This window comes from Pipra filicauda, unplaced genomic scaffold (genome assembly GCF_003945595.2).
Source record: "Pipra filicauda isolate LSUMZ 115617 unplaced genomic scaffold, ASM394559v2 scaffold190_size1978887_pilon, whole genome shotgun sequence".
Lineage (NCBI taxonomy): Eukaryota > Metazoa > Chordata > Aves > Passeriformes > Pipridae > Pipra > Pipra filicauda.
Window position 1 is genome coordinate 1,757,037 of NW_024104299.1, and position 15,812 is coordinate 1,772,848.

General features: G+C 40.4%; 1 protein-coding gene across 1 annotated transcript; it reads right to left on the reverse strand.

Moving 5' to 3' along the window:
- Positions 1-3,966: 3,966 nt before the first annotated feature.
- Positions 3,967-14,574, reverse strand: SLC35G1 (solute carrier family 35 member G1). Its single transcript, XM_027743161.2, has 3 exons — positions 14,298-14,574; positions 10,236-10,416; positions 3,967-9,722 (listed from the first exon to the last, which is right to left on the reverse strand). Exons 1-3 carry the CDS (start codon positions 14,572-14,574, stop codon positions 8,963-8,965), a joined length of 1,218 nt encoding a protein of 405 aa, XP_027598962.2. The 3' UTR covers positions 3,967-8,962.
- Positions 14,575-15,812: the final 1,238 nt, after the last annotated feature.

The window sequence follows — 15,812 nt, forward strand, 5'->3', positions numbered from 1 at the left end:
GTAGTGCTGTACTGCCTTTTCTGTGCACTGTCACTGCACACGCAATATCTGAGGAAATCTGTTTTGTCACAAAAAATTATCAGTAAAGACTGCAAAAATAAAGCTATTAATCTTGAAATGAAGTTCTAAATATCCAAGGAAATGATACAAAAGGCAAAATAAAAAAATATGCTACAAAAACATCTGAGGGCATCACAGAACCTGGAAAAACCAGAGTCCTCCAGAAAATTTAAAAGAGCAGATCAAATTGGCAAGTATATTTCTCTCAAGGGAAACAGCATATAAGTTTGTTGATCAAAACTGACATCTAGAGATCTACAAGCTAACTAACATAAAGTATCATCCAGTACCTCAAGGCCAAGGTTTCCAGGTTTCAATAAAGGCATACTAAAGAAACAGAAATGTGGGTATAACTCTAGTTTTCCTATTTTCTTCCATGCTAATCATGGGATACAGGCTGTAATCTGAAGCAAGGAACATGCTCTCAAGGGTATTCTTATATAATCAGCAGAGAACAAACCGTTCCTTCTCTTCCTTAAATCTGTACCCGATCACACAAACAGGGTTCATTGGGACAGCTTTGCTGCAGAGTACTTGCCAGTAAGAGAACGAAGATTATCCCCCAGACTTTTCCTTTCTGTTTTCTCTCCCCTCCCTCCTATAGAATGGCAGATACAAGGGGCTGTTCTCTAAAGCTGGGTCAAGATGATTCATGATAGACATTGACATTAAAATGTACAAGTCCTATTGATGCAGAAAATATGGTTAATCTGTAAAGTTTACAGTCTTTAAATCTATATGTGTATACATAGATATGGGTATATAAATGTTTCACACCTTCCTCCCTTCCTTGAAAAAACAACATAGCCTAAGTGTCCTGATAATATCATAAATTGAAATCAGCCACCTTTACTGCAAATAAAGAACTAATGAACTGCAAAGGAAATAAGCTACATGGTTCTGGCAGACAAAGCAGGAAAGGGAGATGAATCACATGAGCAAACGAGGCTTCCAGGGTAGAAAAGGCTATCTGGCTACTTGCAGTGCTCCCATGGGAGATTTCAGACTTTTAATAATGAAGAAAATGTTTTGTCATATGGCAAGGATAAAGAACATCAGCTAAGTGTTTTCATATGGAACCCCTACATATATTACTACAAACAGTAGAACATAGGATCTTGTTCATATTACATAAAGATGATGTTTAATGAAGAAATTGAATACACATCTATTACAAGGCTTTGGTTGGCATGAAGTATTTCTGGTAAAGTGAAAAAAACCCAACAAAATCAAGGTTACTTTTTAGAAGTGAACAGCTTTTTCCTTCACTTCCTGATCAAAACTTAGTAGTGACTGAACAGTTTTTATAGTGATATAAAGGAATATTTGTTTTAAGAAATAAAGAGCAAATGGGAAAGTAGAAAGTAAATATTAATATCTGATTCACAGTGCACTGTGAGGGTTTTTTATGAAATAAAATGGATCTGCCACGTGGCCTTTCCAAATAATATTAAAAAGGTTTTTCTCTAGCATTACTTAGCCTCCCAAAAACTGTCCAGTACTTCCTATTAAGCAGAACAACACCTACCAGTGCCAGTTAACACCAGCAAAAAATCCTCCAGCCAACCTTCCAATGGAAAACATTTTGACAAGTATTTTTTCTAGCTTACTGTAGTACTTAACTGTGTCACCTCCTCCCTTTCTAACATTCTTCTCCCTTAAATTAAGTTGGAACCACCCTTCTCAACTCTACCAGGCTTTAGGCGCAGCACGGTGCACCTATGCTCAAAAGCTTCCACGACTTCCCCATTTAATCAACTGCTCTGACTGAAGAGGCTCTTCCAGCACACCTGGTCCTGTCCATAGCCCTGTGCTGTGGTGACCAGAGCAAGAGAGTTACTGGGAAACTCTGGCATTGGAAATATTGGGCAGCAGGGCCCTGGAGATGAGGTACGAGATAATATATAGGGCCTCCCTGCCTCAGCACTTGCACCAAGAACCTGCTTAAGAACTATGTAGGAGTCTCACCCCAGCCTCAAAATAAAAATCTAGAGTGGAACAGAAATATTTTTTTAAATACCCCAGCCAAACAGGAGAAAAACAGCGGGCAACAATTACAACCTGCTGATAACTGCTCAGACAGCATACGTGCCCTATATCTGTGCAAAATTAGAACTAGTAACCTAAATTCATTCTAGCTCATCACTTTGATTCTTGCCCCAAAGAATTTAATAGCAAGAATGTACTTGTTATCCCTCCCTTTTTTCTTTTTCTTTTAATAAAAAGAATGCTTAGGACATAAGCTACATATACAGATTGCTTCATACCCAGCAACATCATTATCAATGAGATGTCCAATTTCATTACCTGCTAATTCATTGACATTCACATGAAGGGACCAGGCCCCCTCTCTCCTTGCTCCCCAGAACTTCAGAGAGTGTTGCCAAAGTCCTCCTGTACCCTCTAGTATATCTTTTGCTCTGAAAGGGAGTGGATGATACCTTTTAAAACATCAAAGAGATTATTCAGGGATCTGCTGAGTAGCATTCTGTATAGTCATTTAAATGCTTTAGTGGTACTTGGACTCCTATTTAAATGTAATATTTACAGTGTGTACATCACACTGCATTGAAACTTTTATTGTCCAGAGCTGCGGATTGGGATTTTTAAGAGGGTTTAAGTTTATGCACTAAGGAATAAATTAAGAAAAACAGCCCCACCTGCCGACAGAACAGCCACAGTACAGAGTGAAAGTTTAAGAACTTCATACTTGCCAACCAGAAAACACGGGTCTTCTTTCCATCTCTTTCACAGAGACTCAGAATCACCTCATTTCAGCAGAGCCAAAACTCAAATCTCTCCTTTTTCCTTTGCTCAGTATGTAAATTCAGATGACAAATTAGTTTCTCATTATCCTTTCCAGAATTCACTGCTCCTCGACAGGATAACGTACGAACTTCATTCAGTTCAATAGAAGCTAATTGAGGAGTACAAAGTATCAACTGAAACCTATCTGAACAATTCATCTGCATATCATATCTCATGTACTGCTTCCTGTGCTCAGGACTGTAAAAATGCTTAACTGAATCAATAAGGGGATAACTCACAGTGTTGGTTCTTTTTCTTTTGGGTTTGTGGGGTTTTGGCTTTTTTTTTTTTTTAGTGAATAGACATAATTCTAAAATTTTGTTTCAAGAGATTTATTATCTAGTAATAGATAATAGCTCTCATGTCTCATGCTATGTCACCTACCATTTGTAAATAAGGAAGATTTCAATATTATCTATCCAAAAATCTTTTTCCCCTTCCCTTAAAGCTTAAATTTCTATCTATTACATATTTTTAGCTGTTTGGAGAACCCACAAAACTGCCAAGAGAAAGTGGCAAAGTTTCTTTGACAATTAATCTTCCCTTGCCTATGCCTGGCACAGTAAGTTCTCTTGAAGTACCTTGCTTTTTCCTTTACTGATGCCTGTGAAACAGATGGCATCAAGCTGTCCTACAATAAGTTAATTTTTGAGCCTACTAAGTGAAGAATGGGGTGCTGGATAGACAGGCTAACACTGCTAGTTATTTCCCACCATGTAACTCATCATTCCCCATCTATTTTTCCCTCTCTAATGTTTCAAGTCGCACCCAGAAATAAAATTTGTTCCATGCATAAAGCTCTCAAGTGTAAGCTTCAGAAGTCCGCCGACACTGTAGGAAGAAGCGCTTACAAGGATAATAAAAAAAAAAGTACTCCAATATTTTTGTAATATTTATCAATGATGATGGTTTTACACACGAGATTTTTTTCCCTGCTTTTTCCTCTTTGGTGAAAAGTTAATTATTGACACACTAAATAATGGGAAGCACCAGGATGAATTAAGTATCACCTTGTGACAAGAGAGATAAGACTTGAATTCAAATCATGACGTACAGAAATAAAACAAAACAAAAAAATACACAGAAACAAATCACCACTTGCACACAGGAAAATTTAACTTTACTGATCTGTCGATGCCACAGTGTTTCCAGTCAAGAAACTGCTGTACGGAAGCTGATGGAGCTTCTTTTTGTTTCTAGCCAGTTGCAAGGCACAAAAAATGACAAAGCATGATAGTATTAGCAGAATTTAAGGCATATGCTCGTGTTTAACAGGGACTGTTTGATTAACAGTTCTTTCAAAAAGCTTTTACAATCACTACATTCAGTTATATTCCACTAATCAATGCAAAACCAGAGACTAATTCTTCAGGATCATTTTATTAGCAATGATGAATATAAATCTCTTATGAAAATATTCTTAACATTTCAATATATAAGAATTGTCTATAAAAATATACTACTACATAACAAAGCCAATACCTTCTACAAAACATATAACTCAACATATATTTAACAATACATAGGATATAGTAAAAATCCTTTAATTAATGCTGAGGGCATTTTTACCCCCTTTTGTCATACAGTAACTCATATAACATAGGAAATTACTCATTCTGATATACAGAAGTGTTATCACCATAGAAGTCTACGTATGTTCCACCCTGAAGTCACCTGCATCTGCAGGAATATAAAGCCAAACTTTTCTTTGGATGGACAGGCAGTTAGGACCACAAAAACATTCTGCTGGTAGCTGCAATGTCCTGCTGAAGTCAGTGTTGCACATCTGCTGTCAGCACCGCCAACCCTGAACCCCTGCAGGGACAGAGATCATGTTCCTACTGCCTTCGTGGGACTGATGCCACAGACGAGCCTACCGTGGCTACATAGGAAACAGACTCTTCCTGGTTAACTACTGCTAGTTAGCAAGAAAAGAACTTCTAAAGAGGCTACCTCTATAGAAATAAACCTTCTTCCAACAGACAGCTTGAACAAAAGCTCAAGGAAGAGAAAATACCATGGGAGTGTTTATTCTAAATGATGATCAAGGGTAGTAGTATCCATCTTGTCATTGCCAATTACAGGAGGCTCCATCTTGGTGTTTTGGAATTGGGAAAGAGCCTAGTTTCAAGTTTCAGAATAAAAATGACACATTGAACTAGTTATTTTACCAATGCTGATAAAGTGAGGCTACTTCATGCCTAGTGTTAGACAAATGCAGGAAATCCATTTTAATTATGCAGACTGCCCTTGTCTACACAATGAGCTTGTCAAATTCTTGGTGTGGATGTATTTAAAGGGCTCTTAGATCATACTTTTGACAACCAAGTTAACCTGAAAGAAACTGGTTGCTGCACAGTAACAGTATATAGCTTTTTCTGCCATCAGCTTTCTATAGAAGAGTTGGGTACATAAGGCTTTAAGGCTATAAAGTCCCACTGAAGACTACAGACAATTACAGTGTCTTGCATAGTGAAGAACATAAGAACCATGCATCAATAACAACTAAATCTTTTGACCCTCCCTATGTTTATGTGCAAAACAATCAATAATTATTACTCTTTCTACTCAGAATCCACTGAAATCAGTACATTGAATGAATATATTGAAATTCAAGAGAAACTTAACTTTATAACACAGCAACTGCAATGCAACAATATTCCTTTGTATTATAAAGGAAGAAGTTTCTATTAGAAAAGTATGTTTATCAAACTTTAAAGTAAAGATCACAACAGGACATTAATATACTTCTGACTCAAAGCTCAGAAAAATATCTTTTGACCCTGAGAAACTTACTGTATTAAAACTTTAAAAGCTAAAAAAGATCAGAATCTGAAAGAATCAAGGCTCAGCCAGTTTCCTTTCAGATTCTCAAACTGTTAAGCTTTGAAGAATAGTTTTACCATCTTAACAGAAATTTTAAGAAATATTTTCCATTAAAAAAACCCCTATCATTTCACAGTACCCATACTTTTGCAATTTCATTATCTTCAAGGGTTACAACTAATATTTAGGTTTTCAACCTATCTTTGAGAGGAAGAAAAAATATAAAATTGAGGCAGTTGAAAAACTTAAAGCTTAAATATCTTCCATGTCCAATATCATCTAGAAAAGCTAATTACAGAAACTAGCTTGTTATACTTTGACTAGAGAAGCCCTAGTCAAGTCCTTCATTCTCCTACCAGTTAAATAATTCTCTAAAAGATGGACCAAAATCAAAATAATGTTCCAACACATACAGTGTTCTCCAACATAGGATCTTGTTTAGATAATTATTTTAACAACTTAAATATTTAGGAATGTTTGGGAACAGTAAGAGGAAAAAAGCAGATGGAGCCATAAGGAGACCCTATAGGTTTGAACAAAGAAAAAAAAATAGTCATCTGGGTTTTTTGGCACCACAGGTATGAAAATATATCAAAAGAGTTTCTGCAAACACTCGAGATAAAAATTACCAGTCACTATATTTGGATTCTGATTTCAGATCAGCTTATTTTCTAGATTTATTTATATGTTAAGGGCAAGAAAACAATCCTTTCTTCAGCAGCCTGTTCTTCTCTACCAAGTGTAAACAAGATTCATTGAAATCATATGAGCTAAAGAGTTCTTGATGTAAGCTTCCACATTATTTTTATTCTGTACTGACAAAGCAGTATTCATATGCTGTAATTTGAAGTATTATCTAATTCCCCTTCCTACTGCTTTTATACTGTCATAGAGTTCAGGCTACCCTGGTTTTGCTCTTTCCAACAACCTTACTAAAAAGATACGTAGCTGGATCAGCTCCCAGGTCTAGCTCATCACATAACCACATAAGCACAAGCACTGAGCCAACAGGAGGGAGCAAGGCTAGCTGACAATCCAAGTTTACATCAATCTGAACTGCTCTGGAACCACACCTTTATAAGTGGCAATTCAAACATATGCATATTAAACATGAAGTGAAGCAGTAAAAAAATGCAGTTTGTTTTCCTTCCCTTCCCTGAAAGTTATTGCTTAATGGCAGCGATGGCTGAGCAGTAGAAAAACAATCCCAGTTCACAGTTCCAAGTATTAAGCAAAAGAGGTGCCAAACTGGAATTTTATTACTACGAGGCTTTAAAGAGATAGGAAAGCAGTTTCATGCTACTCTTGACCCCTTCAGGAGTAGCTGAACTTCAGCCTTCAGGAGAAGCAGAAAACACATAACTATGAGCAGGAACTGACTCTTTCACTCAAGCGGAATCTGCTCCTACCCATAAACACATACGGATTCAGGGTGCTGGTTTACGTACAGAAACTCGCACAAAGAGGCTCCTCACACCAGATACATCCCAAAGTACTACATGCATTCCAGCCCTTCGGGACTGAAGTCCCTAGGTCTGCCCTGACAGGATCCAATGCTTGTTGACAAAGAAAAAGACATGTGACTAGACATCTACAAATCAAAATAAGGAAACATCCACCACTTTCAGTGATTTTGAAACAAATGTGTATCAAGTGTATAGAACACTGCATTTTCCTTTAGAAAAACACTACAGTGAGTAAATAACTGAAAACTTCCTCATGATACAAATGTCCAAACAAAGATCAACTTAAAATTTTCTTTAAACTCTGCTGAGACAAGACCTGAAAGTACATAAGACTCAATTTGGGAAAATCCCACTTCCTGATACTAAACATTTAGTCCTCCTCAAACGTGAAGGACACACAAGTATTTTTTCTTAGTGTTTGTTGCTATCAAGATAAAGCCTATAAAAGTAAGATGAGCAAGAAAAGTGATAAAGGTAGATTTAAAAGCACCAGCTGGAGAAATGGGGATGAAGTTACCCACTAGCACTGCCTGATGTAGTATGGATGCTTGAATGTGATGAGATGTGTATGCATAGCTTTACCCTTCCACCAAGCTCTCCTCAAACCTCTTCTGTAGAATCTCTGTATGGCCTTGGCCAACCTGCATTTTCTGTGAAACTGCAACTACCTGTACTCTTGTACATTCTTAGGAAGTAGGGCAAAAGCTTTATTGTAAATGCTCCTAACTTTATGAAGGCCAAGGAGACTTAAACTTGGTCTCATAAAGAACTTTCATACAGAAGAATCTAAACAAAAGGGTCGTAAGCAGCATTAAAAATAACCGCTATTAAATACCTAAAAAATATAATCTTTTGCATAGAATAAAGAAAAGTGCAGCTACAGAGTAACATTCTATACCACAAGAAATGGCTAATTTACAAGTGGTATACAATTAAACATTGTCTTTCATCATTGAGAGTGCAGCAACTAAAGACATGTTTATTGAGAAAATCACATTTGGGAAAAAAAAGGGGATTAGGTTCTTTCACTGTGTCTGTAAAGCAAATGCACACACTTCACATTCTTTTTAAAAGAAAGCAAAGCTGATAGATAATTTTCGTAAGTTAATTTTCTCTTTATATTACTTGGAAAGATGAAATATCTTTTGTTCTTTTAAAATCCAAATTAAAAACAAATCCCCATTTGACATCTGTTTTGTGCAAAAAAAAATAGCTTGTAAATGTGCAAGCTTTATCTGTTCTATAAAAGTTGGTTGCTTAAAGATTACTAACTCTCATTCCTTTCTAACTTTTTACTGCAATCTCTCTGGTAATCAAGCACAGAATAGTATTAAATAAGCCTGGGAGACTATTTCCACTGCTCTGAAGAATAAAAAAAGGGTCTAAGAAGTGAGGAGTCAAGAACTTTAGGAAAATAAATATTCATAGAATCACAGAATATGCAGAGTTGGAAGGGACCCATCAGGACCACCTCATGCAACTCCTAGCTCTGCACAGGACACCCTAAGAATCACGCCATGTGCCTGAGAGCGTTGTCCACTTCTGACAGGAAGCAACAACTTTAAAGTATCTTTCCACTGCTCATATTTTCAGGCCTAAATATGAAAAAGAAGAGCATATACCTAATCAATTACTAAAACATCTTCAATTTTGGTTTAAAATAAAAAAATCGATTTCTTTTATTGGATATAATTTGGTACTACAATTTGGTAAATGGGATGTTTAAAATAAATAAATATTGTGTGTGTATATATATATATCTCAAGATTGCTTGTTTCTGCAACGAATTAGTGTCTATACTCTTAGATTTCACTTTGTTTAGCTTTTTTCACACTTTGTCGCCACTTGCGAATGGCGGTTCCAGAACTACTGGCTACTACACACAGGGCACCACCCACAGTCCACCAAGTTGGCAGATGATTGAGAAAAAGAATTTGCAAAATAAAAGCAAAAACCACATCCATTGTTCTCATTATGGATACAGGTCCAGCTTTCTCTATCTGTAATGCTTTTGTGAGAAATATCTGACCCCCTAAACCTAACAAACCTATTAATATTAGAAAAACTCTATCTTTACCACAGTGTGGTAAACGCCATTCATTCAAAACAAACAATGCTATAACACATCCAATTAAACCAATGACTGCATAATACCAAATTGACAAAAAATAATGCACAGATTTTCCCACCTTCCTTAGTATAACAATAGTCGAAGCTGCAGATGCTGTGCTTGCAATTGCTGCTATAGTTCCTTTAAGGTGATCTGTGTAACTTCCTTCAATCCCCACACCACGTGACCCAAACAGAAATGGTGGTCTAGCAATAAGAATCACTCCAGTGATTGCAAAGAGGGTAAACAGAAGATCCCAAGGACTGTATTTCTCTTTGAGAAAGATACATGCCAGCAATGACGTAAAAACAGGACTGCTAAAAGTTATAACAGTGACATCAGCCAGTGGCATGACTTGGTAAGCGTAGTAGAGAAGAACCATTGCAGTAGAGCCAAAGAATCCTCGGAAGAAAAGAAAAATTCTTTTACCTTTTGGTCCCAAAAACCCTGTTCTGAAAAACAGAAATGTCACATTAATGTCACTGGCTTGCTTATATCATGACTAACATTCAAACACATTTAGATGTACGCATCCATCCAGATGGTACACACCTTTCTAGATAAGGGACTTCGATATCCAGATATTTTAACTGTTTGATCACAGAACAATTTACTTTCATCATGATCCCCGATCACATTCAGAGTTCAGAACCTGTTCTTGCTATTAATTTTTTGTGTGCAAAATAAGCCAAGAGTATCTACAAATTACCTTCTTTTTAAGATCACCACTTCATGGAAGATCAAAGCATTTGATAAGATAATCCTTGTAGAAAATGCTACAATTCAGGGAGTCAAAGATTTTCGGTTTTCTGAATCATATTAAGAAACTACCAACTAATCCAAAACAATGCAGTTATGCAACTGAAGTTCAAATTAAAATAATATTGCAATCTGATTTAAGTGAGTGATAATCGTAGATATACTTTTAAGAAATAACTTTAAATTTAAACATTTGCTATACTTACTTGTAGTATATTAAACCAGGAAGAACGAATGCCATTTGGAAAACACATCGAAATGCACTCACTTCCACTGAATGTATATCTTCCAGTTTTTTAAGAAATAAAGAGGCCACTGAGAAAAGGAAGGCAGACAGTACGGTATAAAACAGACCAAGTCCTGGACACGCAGCTTTCTTCTTTGTTCCTGCAACAGACATACTACAGTTAATAAGGATCTATTAGAAAACTTCTCTGATCAGGTAATTCTCCACTGCAGTGCTCCATACATCTGTAGCAATTCTTGTGGTAGAGGACAGGGGGATCAAAGAAACAAATGCAAATATTACATGTATTTACCAGATCTACCTTGAAAATATTTTTCACTGACCACCACAGGTCTCTTTTTTTCCTTAACACGAGGCATAAGAGATGAACTCTAACACCTGGGGTACAAAAGTTCTCATAGTTCTACACAAGTTAGCTTTACTTCTTGTAGCTATCAGACTAGTATGGGTGATTTACTATAGGGACTAGTTATGATTCTGCCCAAGAACCAGTAAACTGGTCTGTAACTGACTACGAAATGGCCCATGGTCAGATTCTGAAACTTATTACCTTATTGCCTTAATTAAGGTTCACAAGCAAGTGTTTAATTTCCTTTCTCACCAATCCACACATATAAAAGCTGCGTAAAGAACATCACTTTTGTTATACCTCATGTTTACTTTGTAGCTAAATCACCCTAAATATGACCTAGACCTACAGAATTTTCATATAACATTTTTATCTTGCTGTAAAAATTCAAATATGTTTTTCAAATAGGCATCACATAAACATTTTTAAACAGAATAAACTCAAGTGACTAATGGTAAAGCATCATAGGCCTGATGACTATCATAATTCCACAAAGACCATAGTTTATGCTTATTTATCATACTTGTCTTTCCTGAAATAGTGTCCCAAGTCCAATGTTTCTATTCGAGCTTCCTGATTACCTCAGGCTCTCTTTAGCAACATACTCTTCCTCGTTCCACTCATTTTCTCCACCCTTAAGAATTAAAAAAAAAAAAAAAAAGCCAACACAGAAGGAGAACTGCTGCTGCTGACCTCAACACCATCTCAAAAGAAATTAGCCTTTTTTGTTAACTGCTTTGTTTCATAAAAGGAACAGCCTTTTCACTGAACCTAGAGGTGAACACCATGGAAAAAGAGAACCCATCTAAAAATTTGAGTGGGATGTTACCTCACTGTCTCTTTTTCTCTGTCTGCCTAAAACACTGGGATTTACCTTTTCTTCTACAACACTCTCTAAAGATAGGAGCAAGAACTCCATGTCCCACAGACAGTGTTTTGATAAAAGGTGCCTCATCTCACATTAGTGCAGCAGCCTGTGAGCCTTATGGATCCTCTAAAACATAATCAGCAGGGTACTGCTGTGAGTTGCTTAGCAACTAAATATGGTTTTGAGAGGCTTTTTTCGCTTTGTTTTGGGTGTGTGGCTGTTTTTTTTTAATTAACAAAACTTGTCACAAACTCTTTTGATCCTCCTCGAGATCAGCACTCAAGGCTGAGAAACTGCATCTTACTACCTAAGAGCTGAGACTGTGGGCTGACACAGTTCTAGAGGCCCAGGCTTTAAAACAGATCTGAAGTAGGCAAAAGGCCTGCTTCTCAAGGGATCTTGCTACACTGCAGCTGAAAGTGAGTTACAGCTTCTACTAGAAATATTTCTATTTAGCAACAGCCACTTACATAAAAGTGACTATAAAAACTACCACCAACCAATACTGGACCGGGACATCTACCAACTATGAAACAGTGGATTTCAAAAATGTTCATGAATTATGTAATGTCCTAATCCACACAGTCACACCACAGAACTACAAAATCAACAACGTCTCAATATTAAAGCAAGAGGAATCAAACTGGCCTGCAACTGAAATGGGAAATCCAAACCCATGGTGGCTTACGGATGAACACAGCACAAACAGAACTATTAACTTTCATTTCAGGCATGATAGCTTGTCTGATTACTACAGAACAAAGCCAATCTAAATAATGAAAGTGTTGAAATGGAAAACCAATCCAATTAAAGCAAAATATGCTGAAAGGATCTTATACCCAGAGCTAAGCTTTGCACTGGCAGGAACGAAGAAAAAGCAGAAGGAACTCATTTCTGTAAGCTACCCAATATACCAAGCCTACCAGAAACATAATCTTTTAATACTAGAATTTAAACCATCAACATCTTGCATTGCCAAGGCATGTACTCACTGCAATGAGAAAGTGTTTTATTTCCTTTTAAAAATAAAATGGTACAAGTTCTTCCACCAAAAACAAGAACTGCAGTTCTGAAGAGTACTTATTTCAAAGTAAGTTGTAAGGAGAAGTTAGGTTAAGATAATATTCCCACCCCACAAAATCTTAAGCCTCCAAATACTAGCCCAACACCATCAAAACACTCAAGCACTCATGCTTTTTTAAGACTACAGGAGCCTGGAAATAAAAAAAGTTTCAAGCAATACCCAAGTCATCTTTTTTGAGTGGCTAAAGATTTCATTTTCCAATTTTATTCTCTGGCCAACTCCAACCTTTCTAAAAATTTTCCACTCCTGTTTTAAGTCCTAGGCAAATGCCTCCCACTGCACACCATTTTATGTGTAAATTCCGTTGGTGTTTTAATGCCATGCTTTGTTCTAAAAAGTTTTTATACTTGCAAAATGCATACAGTGAAGAAAATCACATTTCTCACATATATGCATCTCAGGAATAGCAGCAGAGACAGACGAGTACTGGCTATTGCAAAGGCGGTCAGCAAGAAGATGATTCGCCCAGACCTTCAGGAAAGGTAGAAGACTGTGATCCATTCTTCACATAATAAAAAGCAGAACAGCTCTCCTACAGTCTTCCGTTAAGTGCCAGGAGCACAACAGCCTGCGTATGAACTAATCGCGGTCATGCAAACAGGATCTAAGGGTGATTCATATAGTTCAGTCATAGACTCTGTCAAAAATTTTGCTAGACAGACTACTCAAAAACAAAGTACTTTTCTTGGTGAGTTAATGCAAGTTTCTCAGTTCAAACACTGGTTGCTCCCCCCCCCCAGCTTTGCCTCAGAAGTGACACTAATGGGAATTTCAGTGGTCAAGTACGCTCTTCTCTTCTGAGCTCTCCACAGCACACTATCAAATCTATTTTCCGCTAGAAAGTTAATTAGAGTCAATTTAATGACAAATACATTTTCAGCGATGTTGTTTAAAAACTACACATGCTAAAGGACTTCAGATAACAATTTCAGAAGTTATTTTAAGATGGTATTTATGTTTTAAAAGGACTCCATGTAAAACTGACACATGTTGGGTATTTCAGAGGAAGTTTGTGGCTTTAACAATTGAAAATGACCAAGAAGCGAAACACGGATTAAGACAAAACAAAGACTACACTCACACTAAAGCATGGTAAGAATTGCCCAGGAAGTCACAGCCACAAGTTCGTGGACTTGCTGAACTGCACTCGTGCCCCTGCTCAAACGTATTTAACAGTGCCAGAAGTTCACACTGCCAGAAGGTGCCTCTTATTTACCCGAAACTGTCAGGTCTTTCTTCAAAACTTTGACAACAGGAAGTACTGTTTTCCGAGGGATAATCGCTCCCGAAGCGCTCTCAAGAGGCGACAGAGGAGCCGCCCACCCTTGGGGATGAGCGGCCCCAGTGCTCTGCCCGCTCCCGCTGCCGGGGGGGCACCGGGCACCCGGCGCGAGGGGCACGGAAGAGGTCGTGCCTGCCGTTCCTACGCACTTCTCCACGGGGGCCGGCTTGCCCGGGGAAGAGGAGCGGGAAGAAGCGGGCGGGGCCGAGCACGCTCCCGGGTGACCCGGCGGGCACCAGGTGAGACCCGCCTCGGCAGCGGCGTGGCGGCCGCAGGTGCCGGGCGCCCTCTGCGGCCGCCCGAGCCCGCTCGGCTCCGCGCCCGCCGCCACGTGCGGACAGCCCGGTGCCCTCGGGCCGCTCCCCTGCCCCCGCGCCGGCAATGTCACCCCGACAGCGGGCAGGACGCTGCCCTCCCTGTCCCACTCCCCCTCCTCACCAGCTGCCTCGCAGCAGCGCGGCCAGGGCAAGCCCGAGCAGCAGTCACAAGCGCGGCGCTCCTCGGCGCCCGCCGCCTCAATGCCGGGCGCCGGGCACAGGGACGGCTGCCCCGCACCCGCCCCGTCCTCCTGGCCCGGCTGCACCTCCGGCTCCTGCCCGCCCGCCGCCGGAGCAGCGGCGCCCTCGTCGCCCTGACCCGGCACCATGAGGACGCGGGGCTGCCGCGATGCTCCCGGCGTTTCTCGGCTGCCGGCGACACCTGCCCTGCTGCGCATGCGGCGCGGCCGCCCAGCACCGCCCGCCGCCCTCCCTCGGCCCGCCCGCAGCGCTGGGCACCCGCGGGGCGGGGGGGGGTGCGACCGGGTCCCGGCTCCGCCGCCCCCCGCCAGGCCCCGCCTGGAAGCAGTCGGGTGGCCGTGCCCTCCCGCGGCCGTACCTCACCGGCTGCCCGGCGGCCGCCGAGCGCCCCTCCGGGGGCAGGAGGCAGCGCCCCGCCGCTTCCTCCCCGGCGGCCCCCCGAGAGGGACCCGGCGCGGGCAGCGGTGGCTGTGCCGGGGAGGAGAGAGGCTGCGGCGCCTCGGGAGGGGGAGCTCTGACCCCGCCGCAGAGCGGGTACCCGGCGGGGCCGCGCAGGCCACGGCTGCCGCGAGCAGAGGAGGCAAAACACCGTGAAACAGCGACGCGAAGTTGTTTTAGGGGCGTTGTTGCGTCACGTGCGCGCCCGAAAGGAGCGTCTCGCTGCTCTTGTACGCGGGACTGACCCCTCACAGCGGGCGCTCCCCAGCCCCTACGGGCTCATCAGCACAGGCAGCACCTGTCACGGCCTCTGCGGGTGTCACAGTGTGACCCCGCCGGACCAGGTTCCACCCCATTGGAATAGCCAGGCAGACCCTCGGTGGGCCCGTCAGTGTTGCCGTGTCACTGAGCGGGGGCAGAGCATCACTCCCTGGAATACCTGCTGCCTGCACCGGCTGCACTCAGGGGTCCAAGTGGAGATGGGAACCTGGCAGGCGACTCAGGATTGTTAGTAGGGTACAGGAATCACTTAACCACCTTGTCGTGGTGTATTCTCCTTAAGGAACAATGCCGCCTATGTCTTTGGGTCGGGGAATCGAAAAGGATGCAAAGAAATATAGAATAGCCCTTTTTCCTTACCAATCAAAAAGTGCAGAGTAAAAAAAGCAGGATAAATTTCAAATACCAAAAAATTTCCCTTTCGAGCAAGTCGAGCTGTTATCAATAATTACATTTCTATTCAAAGAAGACACTTATGTTCACACTAATCTCTTAACTGCATAAATTAATCTGTATTTATTTCTTTATTCTTAACAAGGTGAAATGTAATATATAGCTTTAGCAAAATGAATACTAAATGGTAAATACAAACTATTTCACCCAAAGTTTTAAGTTTTTCCTCCAGCTACCTCATAAAAGCTATTTCAAGCTTTCCTTGCCACTAATTTAGCACTTCTTATAGTCCATGCTAACCCACCATAAGTATTTCATTATAAGC

Excerpts from the sequence above, each read along its gene's own strand:
- SLC35G1 (XM_027743161.2), bottom strand. The coding sequence starts at position 14,574 with ATGCGCAGCAGGGCAGGTGTCGCCGGCAGCCGAGAAACGCCGGGAGCA. Across the intron at positions 10,417-14,297 it reads GCGCTGCTGCGAGGCAGCTG|GAACAAAGAAGAAAGCTGCG; the intron begins GTGAGGAGGGGG and ends TGTCTGTTGCAG. Across the intron at positions 9,723-10,235 it reads CCTGGTTTAATATACTACAA|AACAGGGTTTTTGGGACCAA; the intron begins GTAAGTATAGCA and ends TCTGTTTTTCAG.